General features: G+C 43.5%; 1 protein-coding gene across 2 annotated transcripts in view; it reads left to right on the top strand.

The window, feature by feature from the left end:
- The window catches only part of SERINC5 (serine incorporator 5), a 48,097-nt gene extending 40,471 nt beyond the window's left edge, over positions 1-7,626 (top strand). The window contains exons 11-12 of one of the 2 annotated variants that reach the window (XM_080972884.1): positions 2,574-2,721; positions 3,553-7,626. In XM_080972884.1, coding sequence (XP_080829010.1) covers positions 2,574-2,721; positions 3,553-3,700 — 296 coding nt within the window. In that variant the 3' untranslated portion in view covers positions 3,701-7,626. The remainder of the gene's footprint in view (positions 1-2,573; positions 2,722-3,552) is intronic. The other variant, XM_080972885.1, reaches the window with a different exon arrangement.
- Positions 7,627-16,960: the final 9,334 nt, after the last annotated feature.

The raw sequence follows: 16,960 nt of genomic DNA on the forward strand, positions 1-16,960 counted from the left end.
AAATATAATTAATTTCCCAAAGACTATAATAAGTGCTTATGGAACGCTTGTGCTTTTGTATGACCTGAAAGATGAGTGCTCTTCCTAAAATGTGGGTGGGTGATCTGACACTAAGTAAAAGTGAAACAAAAGAAGTGCCATGGTCAGATCACTTCCTGGTGCAACTAGACTTCTCCGCGATCCTTCCCCTCTGCAGGGAGGTGGGACCAATTCTGATGGTCCGCCCCCGCCACTTAATGTATCCAAATGGTTTCCAGAGAGTGGTAGGGGATGCTTTATCCCATGTTGATGGCCTTTCAGCTGATTCCCTGGTGGCCCGCTGGAATGCGGAGTTAACCAGGGCTATCAACTGTCTGGCTCCGAAGCGCCCTCTCCGATTGCATGGAGCCCGGACAGCCCCGTGGTTTTCTTCGGAGCTGAGGGTGATGAAACAATCGCTGAGACGGCTAGAGCGTCGGTGGCAGAAAACTCACTCAGAATCTGACCGGACACAGGTTAGAGCTCAACGTCGAGCCTACCAAGTGGCGATAGTGACGGCGAAGAAGACTATCTTCACCCCCTCTATTGCATCTGCAGAAAATAGTAGCAGGAGACTCTTTCAGGTGGTCCGCAATTTAATGGAACCACCTTTACCACCGGGGCCTTGTAAAGACCCCAAGATCTCCTGCAACAATTTTGCAAAGTTTTTTGCAGATAAAATCACTCATATTCGGAAGGAGCTAGACACCACCGTGGGAGCAGGGCTGGGGCGGGAGAGTGCTAGAGCCCTGTCTGGTCAAGTTGCATGGAATCAATTTCAATCCGTTACCCCCGAGGATGTGGACAGGCTGCTTGGATGCATGAAACCAACCACCTGTCTCCTTGATCCTTGCCCATCCTGGCTAATAAAAGCAAGCCGGGAAGGGCTGGGCGATGGGCTCTGCGGGGTGGTGAATGCTTCCCTCTGTGAGGGAACATTCCCAGATCCGCTGAAAGAGGCGGTCATTAAACCGCTTCTTAAAAAACCATCTTTAGACCCGGCCAGTATGGCCAACTATCGCCCAGTCTCAAATCCTCCATTCGTGGACAAGGTGATTGAGTGCATGGTTGCTGAACAACTCCAGGCACGCCTGGAGGATGCGGACCATTTGGATCCCTTCCAATCGGGATTCAGGCCTCATCATGGGACTGAAACTGCCTTGGTCGCACTGGTTGATGATCTCCGACGAGCTAGGGACAAAGGTGAGAGTTGTTTCCTAGTTCTGCTGGATCTCTCAGCGGCCTTTGATACAATCGACCATAACATCCTTCTGGACCGTCTAGAGGGGCTGGGAGCTGGGGGCACTGTTATACAGTGGTTTCGCTCCTTCCTCCTGGGCCGTGTTCAGAAAGTGGTGGGGGGGATGAGTGTTCAGACCCCTGGGCTCTCACTTGTGGGGTGCCTCAGGGTTCCGTCCTCTCCCCCATGCTTTTTAACATCTATATGAAGTCGCTGGGAGAGATCATCAGGGGGTTTGGACTGGGTGTCCATCAATATGCAGATGATACCCAGCTCTACCTCTCTTTCAAATCAGAACCAGTGAAGATGGTGAAGGTCCTGTGTGAGTGCCCGGAGGCGGTTGGAGGATGGATGACGGCTAATGGATTGAAGTTGAATCCTGACAAGACAGAAGTACTGTTTTTGGGGGACAGGGGGCGGGCTGGTGTGGAGGACTCCCTGGTCCTGAATAGGGTAACTGTGCCCCTGAAGGACCAGGTGTGCAGCCTGGGAGTCATTTTGGACTCACAGCTGTCCATGGAGGCACAGGTCAATTCTGTATCCAGGGCAGCTGTCTACCAGCTCCACCTGGTACGCAGGCTGAGACCCTACCTGCCCGCAGACTGTCTCACCAGAGTGGTGCATGCTCTAGTTATCTCCCGCTGGGACTACTGCAATGCGCTCTACGTGGGGCTACCTTTGAAGATGACTCGGAAACTACAACTAATCCAGAATGCGGCAGCTAGACTGGTGACTGGGGGCGGCCGCCGAGACCACATAACACCGGTCTTGAAAGACCTACATTGGCTCCCAGTACGTTTCCGAGCACAATTCAAAGTGCTGGTGTTGACCTTTAAAGCCCTAAATGGCCTCGGTCCAGTATACCTGAAGGAGCGTCTCCACCCCCATCGTTCTGCCCGGACGCTGAGGTCCAGCGCCGAGGGCCTTCTGGCGGTTCCCTCATTGCGAGAAGCAAAGCTACAGGGAACCAGGCAGAGGGCCTTCTCGGTAGTGGCGCCCGCCCTGTGGAACGCCCTCCCATCAGATGTCAAAGAGATAAACAGCTACCTGACATTCAGAAGACATCTCAAGGCAGCCCTGTTCAGGGAAGTTTTTAATGTGTGATATTTTAGTGTATTTTTGGTTTCTATCGAAGCCGCCCAGAGTGGCTGGGGAAACGCAGCCAGATGGGCGGGGTACAAATAATAAATTATTATTAAATTATTATTATAAAATGGCATTCTGCTTGTTTTTCAAAGTAAATGAGTAGTGTTAAAGATTTAGCCCTGAACCAAATCTTAACTTTTTTTTTTTTTATGTGTGTTTGGTTTCACAGCAGATGTTGAAGAGCCTATTGGCAGAAAGAGTGGCCAGAGAGTAATTTATGATGAAAAGAAAGGGACTGTATACAGCTATGCTTATTTCCACTTTGTGTTCTTCCTGGCTTCTCTCTATGTGATGATGACGGTCACCCACTGGTTTCAGTAAGTCACATTCTTGGAATAAAAGGTTATAGCACTGAGTGGGTATGCTACCATAGTGGCTTGGTGCTAAACAGGATATTCCTGGTTAAATCTCAGCTTACCCACAAACCTACTTTGTCTTAGTCTCACTCCTCTGCTTCCCTGCAGTATGGGGCTAATAATACTGGCCTTACAAGGCTGTTGTGAAGATTAATATGTAATTGGGTAATATATATGCAGCACTTGAAATGTGTGATATAAATTATAACCATTGTTTTGTGTTATGTGTATTTAATATCCTGTCCTTGGTGAAGTTAGCTTGTCTTGATTTGAATGGTGATAAACTTAGCTTACATTTGAACATGTCAAAGCACTGCAACACGTGAATGAAACTGTTGAACTTCTAACAAAAATATGCAACTTATTAACATCAGTTTCATTTCCAGAAGACTGAAGATTAGCCAATGTGATACAGATTAAAAATATATATTAAGGGGGGGGGGGGAAATAAGTAAATTGCATGACCCACCAGTCTAATTTCTGGCCCTGTTAAATTGGTTAAATTATTAAGCATGAGTAAGAGTGCAATCCAGGAACCTTTTCCTGAAGTAAGCCCCATTGAATTTAGAACATTTCTGAGTAAATATGCATAGGGTTGCACTGTAGCTAGAATGATTAAACAAAGAATAATGAAATGAACCTTGCAGAAGATGAAACTCTTTATTGAAATTGCACCTCACTTTTCTCAGCGTGGCTTCTGCAAAACGATGTCCTGCCTTATCAGCCTTTTATAATAACAACAAATGGGTTAGCCAACTCATTTACACCCATCTCTTATTTTTATCTTTCTAGTTATGAAAGTGCTGCAATTGAAAAATTCTTTGCTGGAACCTGGTCAATATTCTGGATTAAGATGGCTTCCTGTTGGGTGTGTGTCCTCCTCTACGTTTGGACTCTTCTGGCTCCTTTCTGCTGCCCAACTAGAGAATTCTCAGTGTGAAGCTATTTCTGGTACAAGTCCATCAGCTTAGGGAATGGCAAAATAAATCTGAGTACTAGCTATCCTAACCTTGATGTTTAGGATACTACATTAACTCTTATGAAATCACACATGTAGAGTCTGGTTTTGAAAACTTATTTACATTACGTGAATTAAGAGAGCCTGGAGAACAAGTTTAGTTAAAAGTGGCACTTCAGTCTGGAAGTCAAAAGTTCTAGATTCTCTTAAACATAATTGGTGATAAGACTGATGCTGACATGTTACAGTCCTCGCAGACATTGATCCCCACTTTTTTTGTTGACAAAGAAACCAAACCCGTAGATTACAAAATGGAACTTAAAACTTCACTGAGATGAAGATGTTGTCATGGGTGGGAACAACATCAGCTTGAGGGTTTTTTTTCCTCTCTATTAGATGCTCATAGTAAATTATTGGAAATGTAGATTGTGGGTGAAAAGGATTTGTGGGTATAGAAATATTTATTTATGCTATTAATGAAAGGCACCTTTATGAATCACTGGGTGACATGATGTAGAATCTGAAAACCTGACTGGGATGCAAGACACTGTAAAGGTTGGTGCAATTGAAAGTTGTTATGAGTCACTCTGGGAGTGAATGCATCTAATAAAATATTCAGAACAGAAGCAGTGAGCAACAAAATACAAATCTGCCTATAGCTAGCCTAGTAAGTCTGGAGAGTTTCCCATTTTTTGCAGGGCTTGTTAAGAGTCTACAATGTGTAAACTTATTTAAAACTGTGATCTAATAGAGTTTAAGAAATCAGGTAAATACTTATATTGTAAAGTAGCCGTACCCTGAAAAATAATCGGGAATGTTCAGAATTTGTTTACAGAAGTTTCTTTTTTAAAAAAATAATCCATCACTTTTTTGATCCCAGATTTCATCCCTAAATACGTTTTGATGTGATTATTTTATATCAATTATGGGTAGAGGATTACAAGGAGACGAAGCAAATTTAACTCATTGTAATATCAACGGTCTAACTTCTATTTCCCATGCATACCAAAGTCCGCTTAGTGAGTCTTTCTTTACTAGGATCAGAACTAACTTTTTGCAAGCCCTTATATGTGAGTGGAGGAATGTTGCAAGAGAAAACTATTGGGTCATAACTATTTAGTGCACAAAGCCTGCAATCCTATACACACTTACCTGGAAGTAAGAGCCATATAATAAAATAGGACTAGATTCTGAGTAACCATGCCTCAAATTGCGCTGTGTACTATTTTAATCATGAACGAAAGGGCATGCATGCTTCAAATATTAGCATATTGCTTTTTAGATTTGTTTTAATGTTAATGCATGCCAATGTCTCCGATGAAAATTAATGGCAGTAATTTAAGTAGTAACATGCTAACTGTGAGGTTAGCTGTGGTATCTCAGCTGCCATGTTCCAGTAAGTTGTTTTGTTTAAAAAAGCAAATTAATGTAGTTCAATTGTTAAAACAAAAGGTGCTTGAGTAGTGGTTGTGTGGTCCACCTAGGAAATGCTCTAATGCTTTGGCTATTGTATTAACTTGCAACAGCTGCTTTTGCTTAATATTTCCTGATAATTGGAGATGGCAGCCATCTGTCATTGACAGAGGAGTGCTGCTTTTCAGAGTAATGAAGACTCCTTAAACTTCAATTCCAAGGTTTGAACCAACAGATATGCTCACTTTTCCTGTTTTATCTTGCTTAATTAGTTAGTTACTTATTTCCCCCCCCCCCACTAGTTTATGCAGGGCTTAGTGAATTCTATAGGGCTGGTTGGCATGCATATATAGAGGAGCTGCATGTTACCAGGGCTTTGTTGATTGAGCATTCTGAAGCAGAAAGCATCAGCAAAATCCTAAAGCAGCTTAATAGGATAAATTGATCCAATCAGGGGAAGCTCAGTTTTCACTAGCCAGATCTTTGAGGCACCTGGTTTGACTGTAATGAATTCAGCTTCTGTGTTTAAAGCTAGGGTAGCTAACCTGTTGGACTCTACCTCCCATGGGGACCAGCTGGCCTGGCCCACAGGCAGGGATGATTGGTCTTGCAGGATCTGGAGGGCCAAAGGGTAGCAACCCTTGGTTTAAAGAGAGTGATAACCTGCTTTGGAACACCAGTCTCCATGTTTCCTCAGATTACTTGAGAACTTGTTATTCTCTAATCAAACAGAACAGCATTTGCTGTATCAAGCAAGCCTTTTCTAATTGATGCTACTTTCATTAAGTTCTGGATATTGGACCACTGTGAACCCCTAGATGTCATCAGTCTCTTTATATTAAATGTTCTTGAAATTTTTATGGGGCTTTTATTCTCTCAAATCTTTGAGAGTGGTACACACAATGGAAGAGTTTTAAGGCTTATTAGACAGCATAGTGTCTTGCCTTTTGAGTGTGCTTAAAAAGGCAGCTGGGATAAGCTCAGGAAGAGGAAATGGTGCTACTGTTTAAAAGTGACCTTTATCATCTCCAGGACTTGCTAGAATAATTCCTTGGAGACTTCACTAGCCTCTGTATTCTGATGTTTGGAGAGAGAGAGAAATGAACCCTTTAATGAAACAATAGCAAAGACAGGTGTAAACTGCAAATGGCAAAGAGATGTAAAATGCTGGTGCTCAAATATGACCCTGCGAAAGGGAACCCCAGGGACCATTTAAAAATGTACTGAATTTCTTACACTACTGACTCCTTTCCTTACTTAATGTGTCTTTGTACTTTATAATCAGAAGAACAGCACTCAAAATAAGAATGCTTCATGCATAAAGATGAGTCTAAAGGAGACACAATTATGTCCAATTGTTTACAACCCTTTTATTGTGCGATAACAGAGTTGGCATGTTGGGTTATTTGTTTTTCCACGTGGCTTTTAAAGGCCTTAAATCCACTGACCTTACTAATAACCATGACTAACAATGCAGCTCACACTATCCAGCATCTATTTGTGCTACTAAGTGCTTTATCACGAAATTATAACTGAGAAAAAATGTTATATATATATATATCTCCTGGATTCTCTTCAATCCTATTCAGTTGACGTTTCCTGTAAAATCAGTGTGTGATAACTCTCATAATTCACAAGTCATTTAAACAAGATTTGCAAAAACTACATTGTCAAATTTGAAATCTTTCTAGCATTGAAATGCCCACTTTAAAGAACTGTTTGGTTTGGGTTACTGCAGCACTCAGACCACCTGCTTTTGCCAAAGAATTCTCCTACAGAAATTAAGAATATTGTGAAAAGGTAGAGGAAAATCCATTAAACGTCCACAATAAACCTTATGTTTTATTTTACTGTGTGTGAAATAAACTATTAAATGTTTCTTGGCAGTGTTTGAAAGCAAAGAAAGTGTGGGGCACAATCTGTTGGGAAGATCTCTTGTACAAGCTGTTGACATGAATGGCAGCTGTGCAGGAGCTCAGCTTCCAGTCTGTACCCATTCATTTCAATAAGGCTTCCACACAAAACTTCCTGGTGGAGTTGTAACCAACCAGCCCATGCTCTCTCCAAATGTACCACCAACTTTTAATATCCTAACTCTCTAAGTGTTCCTTTTATATATTTTTATCTGCAATGTTTTTTCATGTCAGTTTTAAGGAATGAATTAAGAATAGAACATAATTCATAATGGGTTTTTTAAATATTTTCAATTTTTAAAGTTTTTTTTTATACAATCTTGTTCTTTTTTCAATTTCGGGGAGGAGGGAGTTCAGAATTGTAGCTCAAAGAGGTTACCGTTTGAGTCATGTAACTTGTAGCAGTTTTAAGACTATATGGATTTGTGGGTTTTTTAGTTGTTTAAGAGAAATCTTAAGTGTAAAACAAGCATTGCATATGGTTTTTAAAGCATTTTGTTGGGTTTTCTAGGAATATTGAAAAAGTATTATAGATGTAATTGTTTAACTGGCCAATAAAGTATCCTTTGTTTAAAATTGCAATGGTTTTTTCCCCTTTAACGTCTCCTCCAGACTATGTATTTTATGGGACTCATACTGGAAATTTAGGTTTGAGTAAATGAAGTAGGTGAGAATGCTCTTACCCAGGCATAACAAATCCACTTTTTTTATAAAAAAAAACAACCCTGACTTTTTGCAGGTTGGAATGTCCTGATACCTAGAAATCCATTTTGGACCATTTTTATCAGTTTAAAGCTGCTATACCATTTCAGCTTTCATTAAGTGGTCAATGAATTTATTTATTACATTTCTATACTGCCCTTCATCTGAAGTTCACAAAGCAGTTTATAACATAAGCGCAGGAAAACATAATAACTAAACCAATAAGTTGCCCCAAATGGTACTGATGGTGCCCAAAAGACCCTGGCTCACTGTGAATGTCCCTCGCTCAGTAACCATTGTTCCTTGTTCAGTCCAAAATCTAGGTGCTGTGTTTCATCAGATATTTCTTCCCAGTGAGTATCACCACATTGCTGCTGTGTCTTAGGGGACTTACAGGGTGAGTAGATGGGGAACAAGATTCCAAAGCCTGCTCTTGGGTACGTTCAAAATTAAATAGCAATGGATGTGCTAGCAGGAGAAGCTAGTGCAACAAGGCTGTTCCCTGCTACCCGCCTCCCCCAGCTGCCTCCTCAATTGGCTCTGGAAGGTCAGGAAGATCCCCAGAACTGCATTGAGTGGGTGGGAAGAGAAACGCTTGCTGCCTAAATGATTATATTCGTGTGCTGTTGAATTCCATTCCAAATACATAACACTGCATTCCCAGAGCAACCAGTCAGCCTCACATTGGCAAAAAGGAATAATGCTGAAACCCAGGTTGTGACAATATGTTGATTCTATACTGTGCCAATTTTTTTGGGGGGGAGGAATTCCCATGATTAGATGCCGGGTTTTTCAAAAGCATATATAATACATTTATTTTTCCTGTGTTCCGTGTGCTCCTTGGATAGCATTGTTGATGTTGTTTAGTCGTTTAGTCATGCCCGACTCTTCATGACCCCATGGACTTGAGCATGCCAGGCACTCCTGTTTTCCACTGCCTCCCGCAGTTTGGTCAAACTCATGCTGGTAGCTTCGAGAACACTGTCCAACCATCTCGTCCTCTGTCGTCCTCTTCTCCCTGTGCCCTCAATCTTTCCCAACATCAGGGTCTTTTCCAGGGAGTTTTCTCTTCTCATGAGGTGGCCAAAGTATTGGAGCCTCAGCTTCACAATCTGTCCTTCCAGTGAGCACTCAGGGCTGATTTCCTTAAGAATGGATCGGTTTGATCTTCTTGCAGTCCATGGGACTCTCAAGAGTCCTCCAGCACCATAATTCAAAAGCATAAATTCTTCGGCGATCAGCCTTCTTTATGGTCCAGCTCTCACTTCCATACATCACTACTGGGAAAACCATAGCTTTAACTATACGGACCTTTGTTGGCAAGGTGATGTCTCTGCTTTTTAAGATGCACAGCTATATGCTCTTAAATTAGATACTTAGCTTTCTGACTCTCTTTATAGTAGTAAACGATGGATGACCTATAATTTATGCATATTTTTTAAAAATTATATGAATGAGTTAATGTCAGGGAGGTACAATTTAGGATGGATTAAATGTTGTACCTACATACCTGCACCTCTGTTCACAAGGATTGGGGGGGGGGTCTTATGGCCTTCCAGATGTAGCATGGCTGGTAGATGAAGTTGTCATCCTTCAGAGATAGTTAATTACAGGTTTCCCATCCCTGTTTCAGCTGTTGTGGGGGATTCTATGGATGGGAAAACACTGCCACTCTGCACTCCTTAGGGAAATGTAATAATACACACCCACCTGCCAAAAGGCAATATTCTTTTAAGAGTAGACCCATTGAAAATAATGGACATAGCTAAGTTAGCTCCATGGATTTCAGTAGGTCTACAACTATTCCACCAGGCTGCAGAGCAGAGGGAGAGAAAATGGAGGATTCTGCTCAAGAGGTCTGTTGCCTTTGGCCCTCCTACAGCCCAGCCACGCCATTCCTCCAGGCTACCCATGCAGATGCCACCCCACCTGGTTGCGATCAGAGATGTAACTTTAAGGTGGGGCTTCCACACAGCCAGGATTTCAAAGGGGGAAGTGACGTCCGGAACGCGGTGGTTCGGCCTGGATCTTCAGCAAGTAAACCAAGAAATCGCATCATTTTGGCACAACAACTTTTGGGTTCTCCTTAAAAAAAACTCAACAATTTCAGTGGTTTCCTCAACAAGCGCAACTCTACTCTAAGTACAGGAGTCTTTTGGCTGAAAAGGGTGGGGAGCAAAAGTGCTTTCCTCACATAATTATTTATTTAAAGTCCTGTAGTAAAAAGGAAAGCAGGATTTCTTTTTTAAAAAAATTGATAAAGCATTTTTAAAAATCTTCAGAAGTATACTAAATTTATGGGGGGAAATTATGTATTCAGCTATACATGCTGAATCTCAAAGCAGAGATTGCCACCTAGTGGACAACCATATGCCCCTTCAAATCATTGGAGAGTCAAAGAGATATTACAATAAATCTTAGGCCTAATTTTCATTAACAGCAGATGAGGTGGTTAATTAACCATAGCTCAATAGTATAGGTTTGCATGAAAAAAGTTCCCTGTAAGATCCCTGGCATTCCTGTCCCAAACAGGACAGGAAGAGATTGCTGACTGAAGCCCCTCAGAGACACTTCCAGTCAGTGCAGGCAGTACTAAGCTTGATAGACAAATGGTCGTATTTTGGTAAAAGGCAGCTTCCTATGGTCCTGTGTTGGACTGTACCTCTTCAGAGGCAGGTGGCAGTTTACAGGCTTGAATGTTCCTCAAGTAAAGGAAAGGAAGTCTCTCAGGCATAGAAATCTAGCCTGCCACCGAAAAGATGACTAGGGTAGCCTAGAACTCCTTCACACGATTTGCTCCTCAGTACAAACACCTAGAAGGCTGTCACATGAGACCACATTAACAATCCAGTTTTACCACCTAAACTGCCATTAGGAAGAACATGATATTTGTTTCTTTGGTGCTTGGACCTTTTACACTTTAATGTATAAAATATGGTAGCTGGAGTCTGAATCTCAAGTATCTGGCTGAAACTATGGTGTTATCAATGTATCAGAATGAAAATTTCTTATTTTAAAGTAATAACTGGATTAAAAAAACAAAAATGAATTTGAAAAATAAAAGGTGTTTCGATGAGTCATGAAGGTAAAGATGAAGTGAGGGGAACCACTTCTCTTTGGCACAAGCAAATAAAGTTAAACATCAATTTGAACTGAAGAATTGCAACTGAATTTTTAGATGGGGGAGTCAATTTAAAACTCTCCAGATGGTAGCCCTACAGAAGGGGCTTTTGTTTGCAGATTTTCCTCAGCTCAATAGAACCTCTGTCTACTCAAGACCTACTCAAGACCATTTCTCCTTCAGCCAAGCCATCCAGAATTGCCTCAGAGCAACCCATAATCTTTATTTTTTTTAATCACTCGGCTAAGGTTTTCACATTCTTCTTTGGTCAGCACCTACATACATCTTGATGTCTGACTCAGCCTTATCCTAAAGTAATTTGTGCCGCAGTGAGAGCCATAGGAATGCTTTACATACAGTGGTACCTCGGGTTACAGATTTCAGGTTGCGCACCACACCAAACCCGGAAGTACCAGAACAGGTTATTTCCAGGTTTCGGCGCGCACACATGCGCAGACGCACTAAATTGTGCTTTGCGCATGCACAGAAGTGCCGAATCGCAACCCGCGCATGCACAGGTGCGGCGCTGTGGGTTGCGAACGTGCCTCCCACATGGATCACGTTCGCAACCCAAGATTCCACTATACTAATTTGTTAATTTGACAGACACAGGCTGTGTACACGCTTCTGTTTGCTCTGCATCCAGTGAACTCTCACTGCTAATTTGAGAAGCACTGTACACACATTAGTCACAATCCATACCTATTCAGTTGTTTCTTAAGAAATACTGCTTTTTGATGCACTTCCCTGCCCCCCAGCCAGCTTCATTCAAAACTGAGGAAAAAGAATGACCGCATTGTTTAAGCTAGTGATGTGTACACTGCCTTAAAACTACAAGCCTTTAGGGAGGGGAGGACTTAACAAAGGCAGTTTAAACTGCCTCATCCCAACATCCTGCTGGCCTCTCACAGGCAGGGTGAAAAAATGAAGGGCTCTGCTTTCCTCCATCTGTTTCCGGCCTAAAATAACAACACTATTTCCCACCCACCTACCCACTTCCTCACTCATTGAAGAGGATCAGTAGCACTCAAAAGCATGTGTATGTTTTATTCTAGTCTGGGGCAGAGGGAGTGCTGGGGGTAAGGTAGGCTTGGAATCCCGACTGCTTCCTGGAACACTCCCGAGCATGCCCCCATTTGGATGTCATAAGTAGGTTGGCTGGTGATTCAGAGGAACTGGTCTTGTTATTGTGGTTGTTATGTACTGAGTTGAATAATAATAATAATAATAATAATAAATTTTATTTATATCCCGCCCTCCCCAGCCGAAGCCGGGCTCAGGGCGGCTAACAACAATCAAATAATCAAAAAATCAAATAATCACACAATCTAAAAATATTTCATTATAAAAATTAATTAAATCAAATTGATGGCAACCAATTAAGCAAAGTTCTGTGCAGGTTGCCAGAGGAGGGAGTCAGGCTGCGCCCTGATCAAAGGCCTGGCGGAACAACTCTGTCTTGCAGGCCCTGCGGAAAGATGTCAAGTCCCGCAGGGCCCTAGTCTCTTGTGACAGAGCATTCCACCAGATTGGAGCCGCAGCCGAGAAGGCCCTGGCTCTAGTTGAGGCCAGCCTAACCTCTCTGAGGCCTGGGACCTTGAGGATGTTATTATTTGCAGACCGTAGGTTTCTCTGTGGGGCATACCAGGAGAGGCGGTCCCGTAGGTACGAGGGTCCTAGGCCGTATAGGGCTTTAAAGAAACCCTATAAATAGGATCCAAAAGGCAGCAGTCTGATTGGTCCTAGAACAATAGGATTCAGAATGCAGCAGTCTGATTGGTCCGCAGGATCCATCCAATCCAGCTCCAGGTGGAAGGGAATCCGCAACCTGATTGGCCTACAGGAGAATCCCGGAATTAGCCAATCACGTGGGGCCCATCGTGTAAATAATGTATATAAGGCAGACATTGTGGGGGAACTTCCATTCCTCCTCACCACTATGAGCTGAATAAAGAGCATGAAATCCACTCTTGACTGAGTATATTTCAGTGGTGGAGGTTGGCTCCAGCATTAGGTAATTCTCTTTGACATCGGAGCTCTGTCTCCAATGCGAGAGGTCGTTTAATATATCCTATGGCCACTGCTATTTTTCTAGAAAAAGAGGTGTCGGAACTCATCATGAGTTCCTCACTTGTACTCTTATAATAGCAATGCGCCCACCTGAGAAGTGCTAGAACTGACTTTTGGCTGGAAAAAAACCCTGCCAATGGCCACTCACTACCCTCCAGCATTCCACATAAAAATGGAGAAATTCTATTAATGTGATTTCTGCCCTTTTTCACTAGGGCAGTCGCTCATGTGCAGTAGCCTCCATGTGCAAAACTTAAAACCACATCACAGGAAACACTAATTTTTCACCATTTGTTATGGCAAAAATGCATCAGGAAGTCTTTACAAGCCACAAATAAAGGTGTGAATTTGCCCACAGTGGTTAGCAACCTAAAATAAACAAGCATCATGTTTTCCATTTAAAGTACTGACTTCTAATTGCTGCTGCTTTTACAAACAACTGAATGTGATACTACCCTGGAGAGTTTTTAAAAAAAGTTTTTAGATAATCAGACTTTCAAACATGTGCTACTTATGCTACATGGTCATTGTAAGTAAATTGTTATACCTAGCAAGCAAAAAAAATATAATAGATATTTGTTCTATATATTCTTGTGCTCTCTTCTGTTCTATTTATTGGACATACTTAAATGATGTATTTTTTAAAAAAAAAACTAGTTTCTCGTTATTTTAGCCAGGCTTGTTTTTAAGCTAATGGGTAATATTCAGCTAAATTCTACCCAGAGTAGAATCACGGAAATTAGTATACCTACCTGAATCATGTTTCTTCATTTTAAGTGATCTACTCTTTTAATGGATCTACTCATACTGCTGCCGGGCTTACTTCTGGATAGACATGCATAAAAAGGTAAAGGGACCCCTGACCATTAGGTCCAGTCGTGACCAACTCTGGGGTTGCGGCGCTCATCTCGCTTTATTGGCTGAGGGAGCTGGCATACAGCTTCCGGGTCATGTGGCCAGCATGACTAAGCCACTTCTGGCGAACCAGAGCAGCGCATGGAAACGCTGTTTACCTTCCCGCCGGAGCGGTACCTATTTATCTACTTGCACTTTGACGTGCTTTCAAACTGCTAGGTTGGCAGGAGCAGGGACTGAGCAACGGGAGCTCACCCCCATCGCGGGGATTCGAACTGCCGACCTTCTGATCAACAAGTCCTAGGCTCTGTGGTTTAACCCACAGCGCCACCCGCGTCCCAGAGACATGCATAGGATAGCACTAAATTTCACAAGTCAATTTCCCCCCTGTAATCAGACACTTCCACAGCCAAATGGGAGCACCTTCCCATGGCTATTCGAGCCACGAGAAGATGATGACCAGTGAAAGACTCCACTATACTGCATAGTGAAGTGGAAGTTGAACAAGTAAATATCTTTTCAAGCTGCGGTACAAAGCTTGTAGCTGTCTAGGGCATATGCAAAACATCCTGCGCAGATACCCTTGTGGGTCTTAGGCCTTTCCTCCCACAGTACATGGCTATCAAAAGTCTACACTTAGCAGCTGTTTCAGCACTCAGCAAGCTGGCTGACTTCATGTGAAAATAATGTTGGCTACAGTTCATGCCTTTGAAGCCAATGGGGGCCAGATGACTCTCAGCATGGAAGCAAGGTTTAGGTAAAAGGTAATGGGGTTTAGGCAGCAGCCACAAGACAAACCCAATTACTAGCAGAATTGCTTGCCTGATATGTTGCTCACCCAATAGTGCAAAAACCTCCAGTACATTTAAGTGGTACATCAGAATTGCATCAGCCAACAATTTTGCTCCTCCTCCCAAACAGCTGACGGGTGGGATTTTAGTTTCTTTAAAGGTCTGCAGCCCTAGCTGTTGAATCTGGCTGGGGAATCGTGATCAGAGCAGCAGTTTGTACGTATAGCTACTTTATCCAGTATCTGGGGCAAGCCTAAGACAATTTGCTGTGAGACAGAGCAGCACATGGTGCTTCTCACCCACCACCTCCAAGATAAGGAACACAGTAGCCGAGGTCAGTTCAATAATTTGGGAGCCTGAGGCTGAAAATACCACAAATACCCCCCCCCCCCTTCTCTCTCCCTAGCAGGAGAAAGAAATCCAAAAACCATAAACTAAAATAGCAACTGACTGCCCTTTTCATGAAAGCCATCATCAGATACCTGAAGCAGCCATTTAATTCCTGTCTACTGGTAGATGGCCCTGCAAGCAGGCGATATGGACCCTGGCTTCCAGTTGCTTGTGTGGATAAGGCAGCACTGAGGTCTCCGCAGAGGAAGACATGGGGTGAAAAGCACAGGCCTGTTCAGGCATTATGTAATGTAAAACATGAGCAGGGAATGCTTCAAGAGTGCATGAAAGCTCCACACCCCCCATTGCATAGCTGTCAACTTACAGATTTGAAAATAAGGGAGCAGCAGCCTCGAAAATAAGGGATCAGCAGCCAAAATAAGGGATTTTCCCAGCACAGGTATGTTCAACTTCTGAGCCCCTCCAAGCCAAAGGCAGAAAGCCTAGCCAGCAGCCAAACAAAGCCTCAAGCAGTGGTTACCACAGCACAGCAACCTGGCAAAGGGCAAGGAAAACCACCGTCACCTCTCCACTGGGAAGCGCTGAGCAAAGGCGAGTCCCCAGGCAACGTGGCCGATTTGATCGGCACAAGGCATGCAAGCTCCACCCCCCCCCGTCATTCTTAGATTCCTTACTGGGTGAGCAACGCAGCCAAGCAACACAGTTGGAGCCTCCTTCCTCCCTGGCCGGCAGGCAGGGAGGGAGAGGAGCTGCTTCCTTTGAAACCCAGGAAATTTAAGGGACATCATCAATAAGGGACAGGAGCGGGACACAGTGCTGGGATGCGGGACTTTCCCACCAAATAAGGGACGGTTGACAGCTATGCACCATTGCCACGTGTATCAGTCCCAGCATACTCCACGCAGTTGGGGACCTTGCCTTATCAGGGTTTCTGATCCTATGGAGGCCTCTAAGCACATTCAGTGAAATGCACTTAGAAGCTGGCCTTGGTAAGTGGGGGCTGGTGCATGCAGGAATGTTGGGGCAGGGCTGACCTGTAGGCCCCCAACACCCCCTGCACGTGCTTACATTTCCTGTTCAGACAGAACACCGAAATAGGGCTTACCTGTTACGTACACAGCCTCGACTCCATGTTATTGTTTTAAATGCGAAGCTACTGTGGCAGAGGGAAATTTGGAATGGAGAATGAACTGGGGGAGGGAAGAGGCGCTTAACCCTTTCCTGCCTCCTTTCCCCCCTTGCTTCCAACAATTCCCTGCCCCCAGCTCAACTTCAATTATGCGCTTGCAACACATGACTAAGATGCTGTTGAGGGGAAGGAGGAGGAAGGAAACCATGAGAGTAAATTTGGAGTGGGAAAAATGGGTTAAGTACCCGCTCTGTTCTATACTTCTGTTTTATAAGCAGCTTTTTTGTTTGTTATAGAGAAGGCAATGAGAAAGCTTTCAGCACATGTTTTTGTGTGACATGTAATTAGCCTATTTATTTCTGTTTATTTACAGCAGGAGGGGGGAACCTCAGACCCAAATGCAGCCCCCCCCCCAGCTTCCCTATTTGCTCCTCAAGACTTTCGCAAGACCACATGACCTCTCACAATGCCACACTTCACACCAGCGCCGCTCTGTGCTTCTGCCTGGCTGGATTGTGTACCTGAACTGCTACAATGCCTCCAGCTTACCTGGATGGAATGAGATGACAGTAGGTGGCTGCTTGTTGAAACTGCTGTGGCTGGAAGGCTGCCCTACTGTGAAGAAAGAAGGACATGCGTTGCTCCATCCACTTTTGCGTCCAGCATATGGTCCCCAGAAGACATCCCATGAGGAAATGTGGCCCCGTCTGATAAAGAAGATTCCCCACCCCTGATTTACAGGAACAAACCAATCAGCTGGACCCTAAATGTTTTAACTTTAAAAAAGAAATTCAACCCTAAATGACCCCCCACCCTATTCTATCTATGGTGTGCTATCTTTACACCAATAATGACAAGCGTAGTGTGGACTTGCACCAAAAAAAAGCCGTATAAGAA

The sequence above is a fragment of the Podarcis pityusensis genome (assembly GCF_964106645.2).
Source record: "Podarcis pityusensis genome assembly, chromosome: 11".
Lineage (NCBI taxonomy): Eukaryota > Metazoa > Chordata > Lepidosauria > Squamata > Lacertidae > Podarcis > Podarcis pityusensis.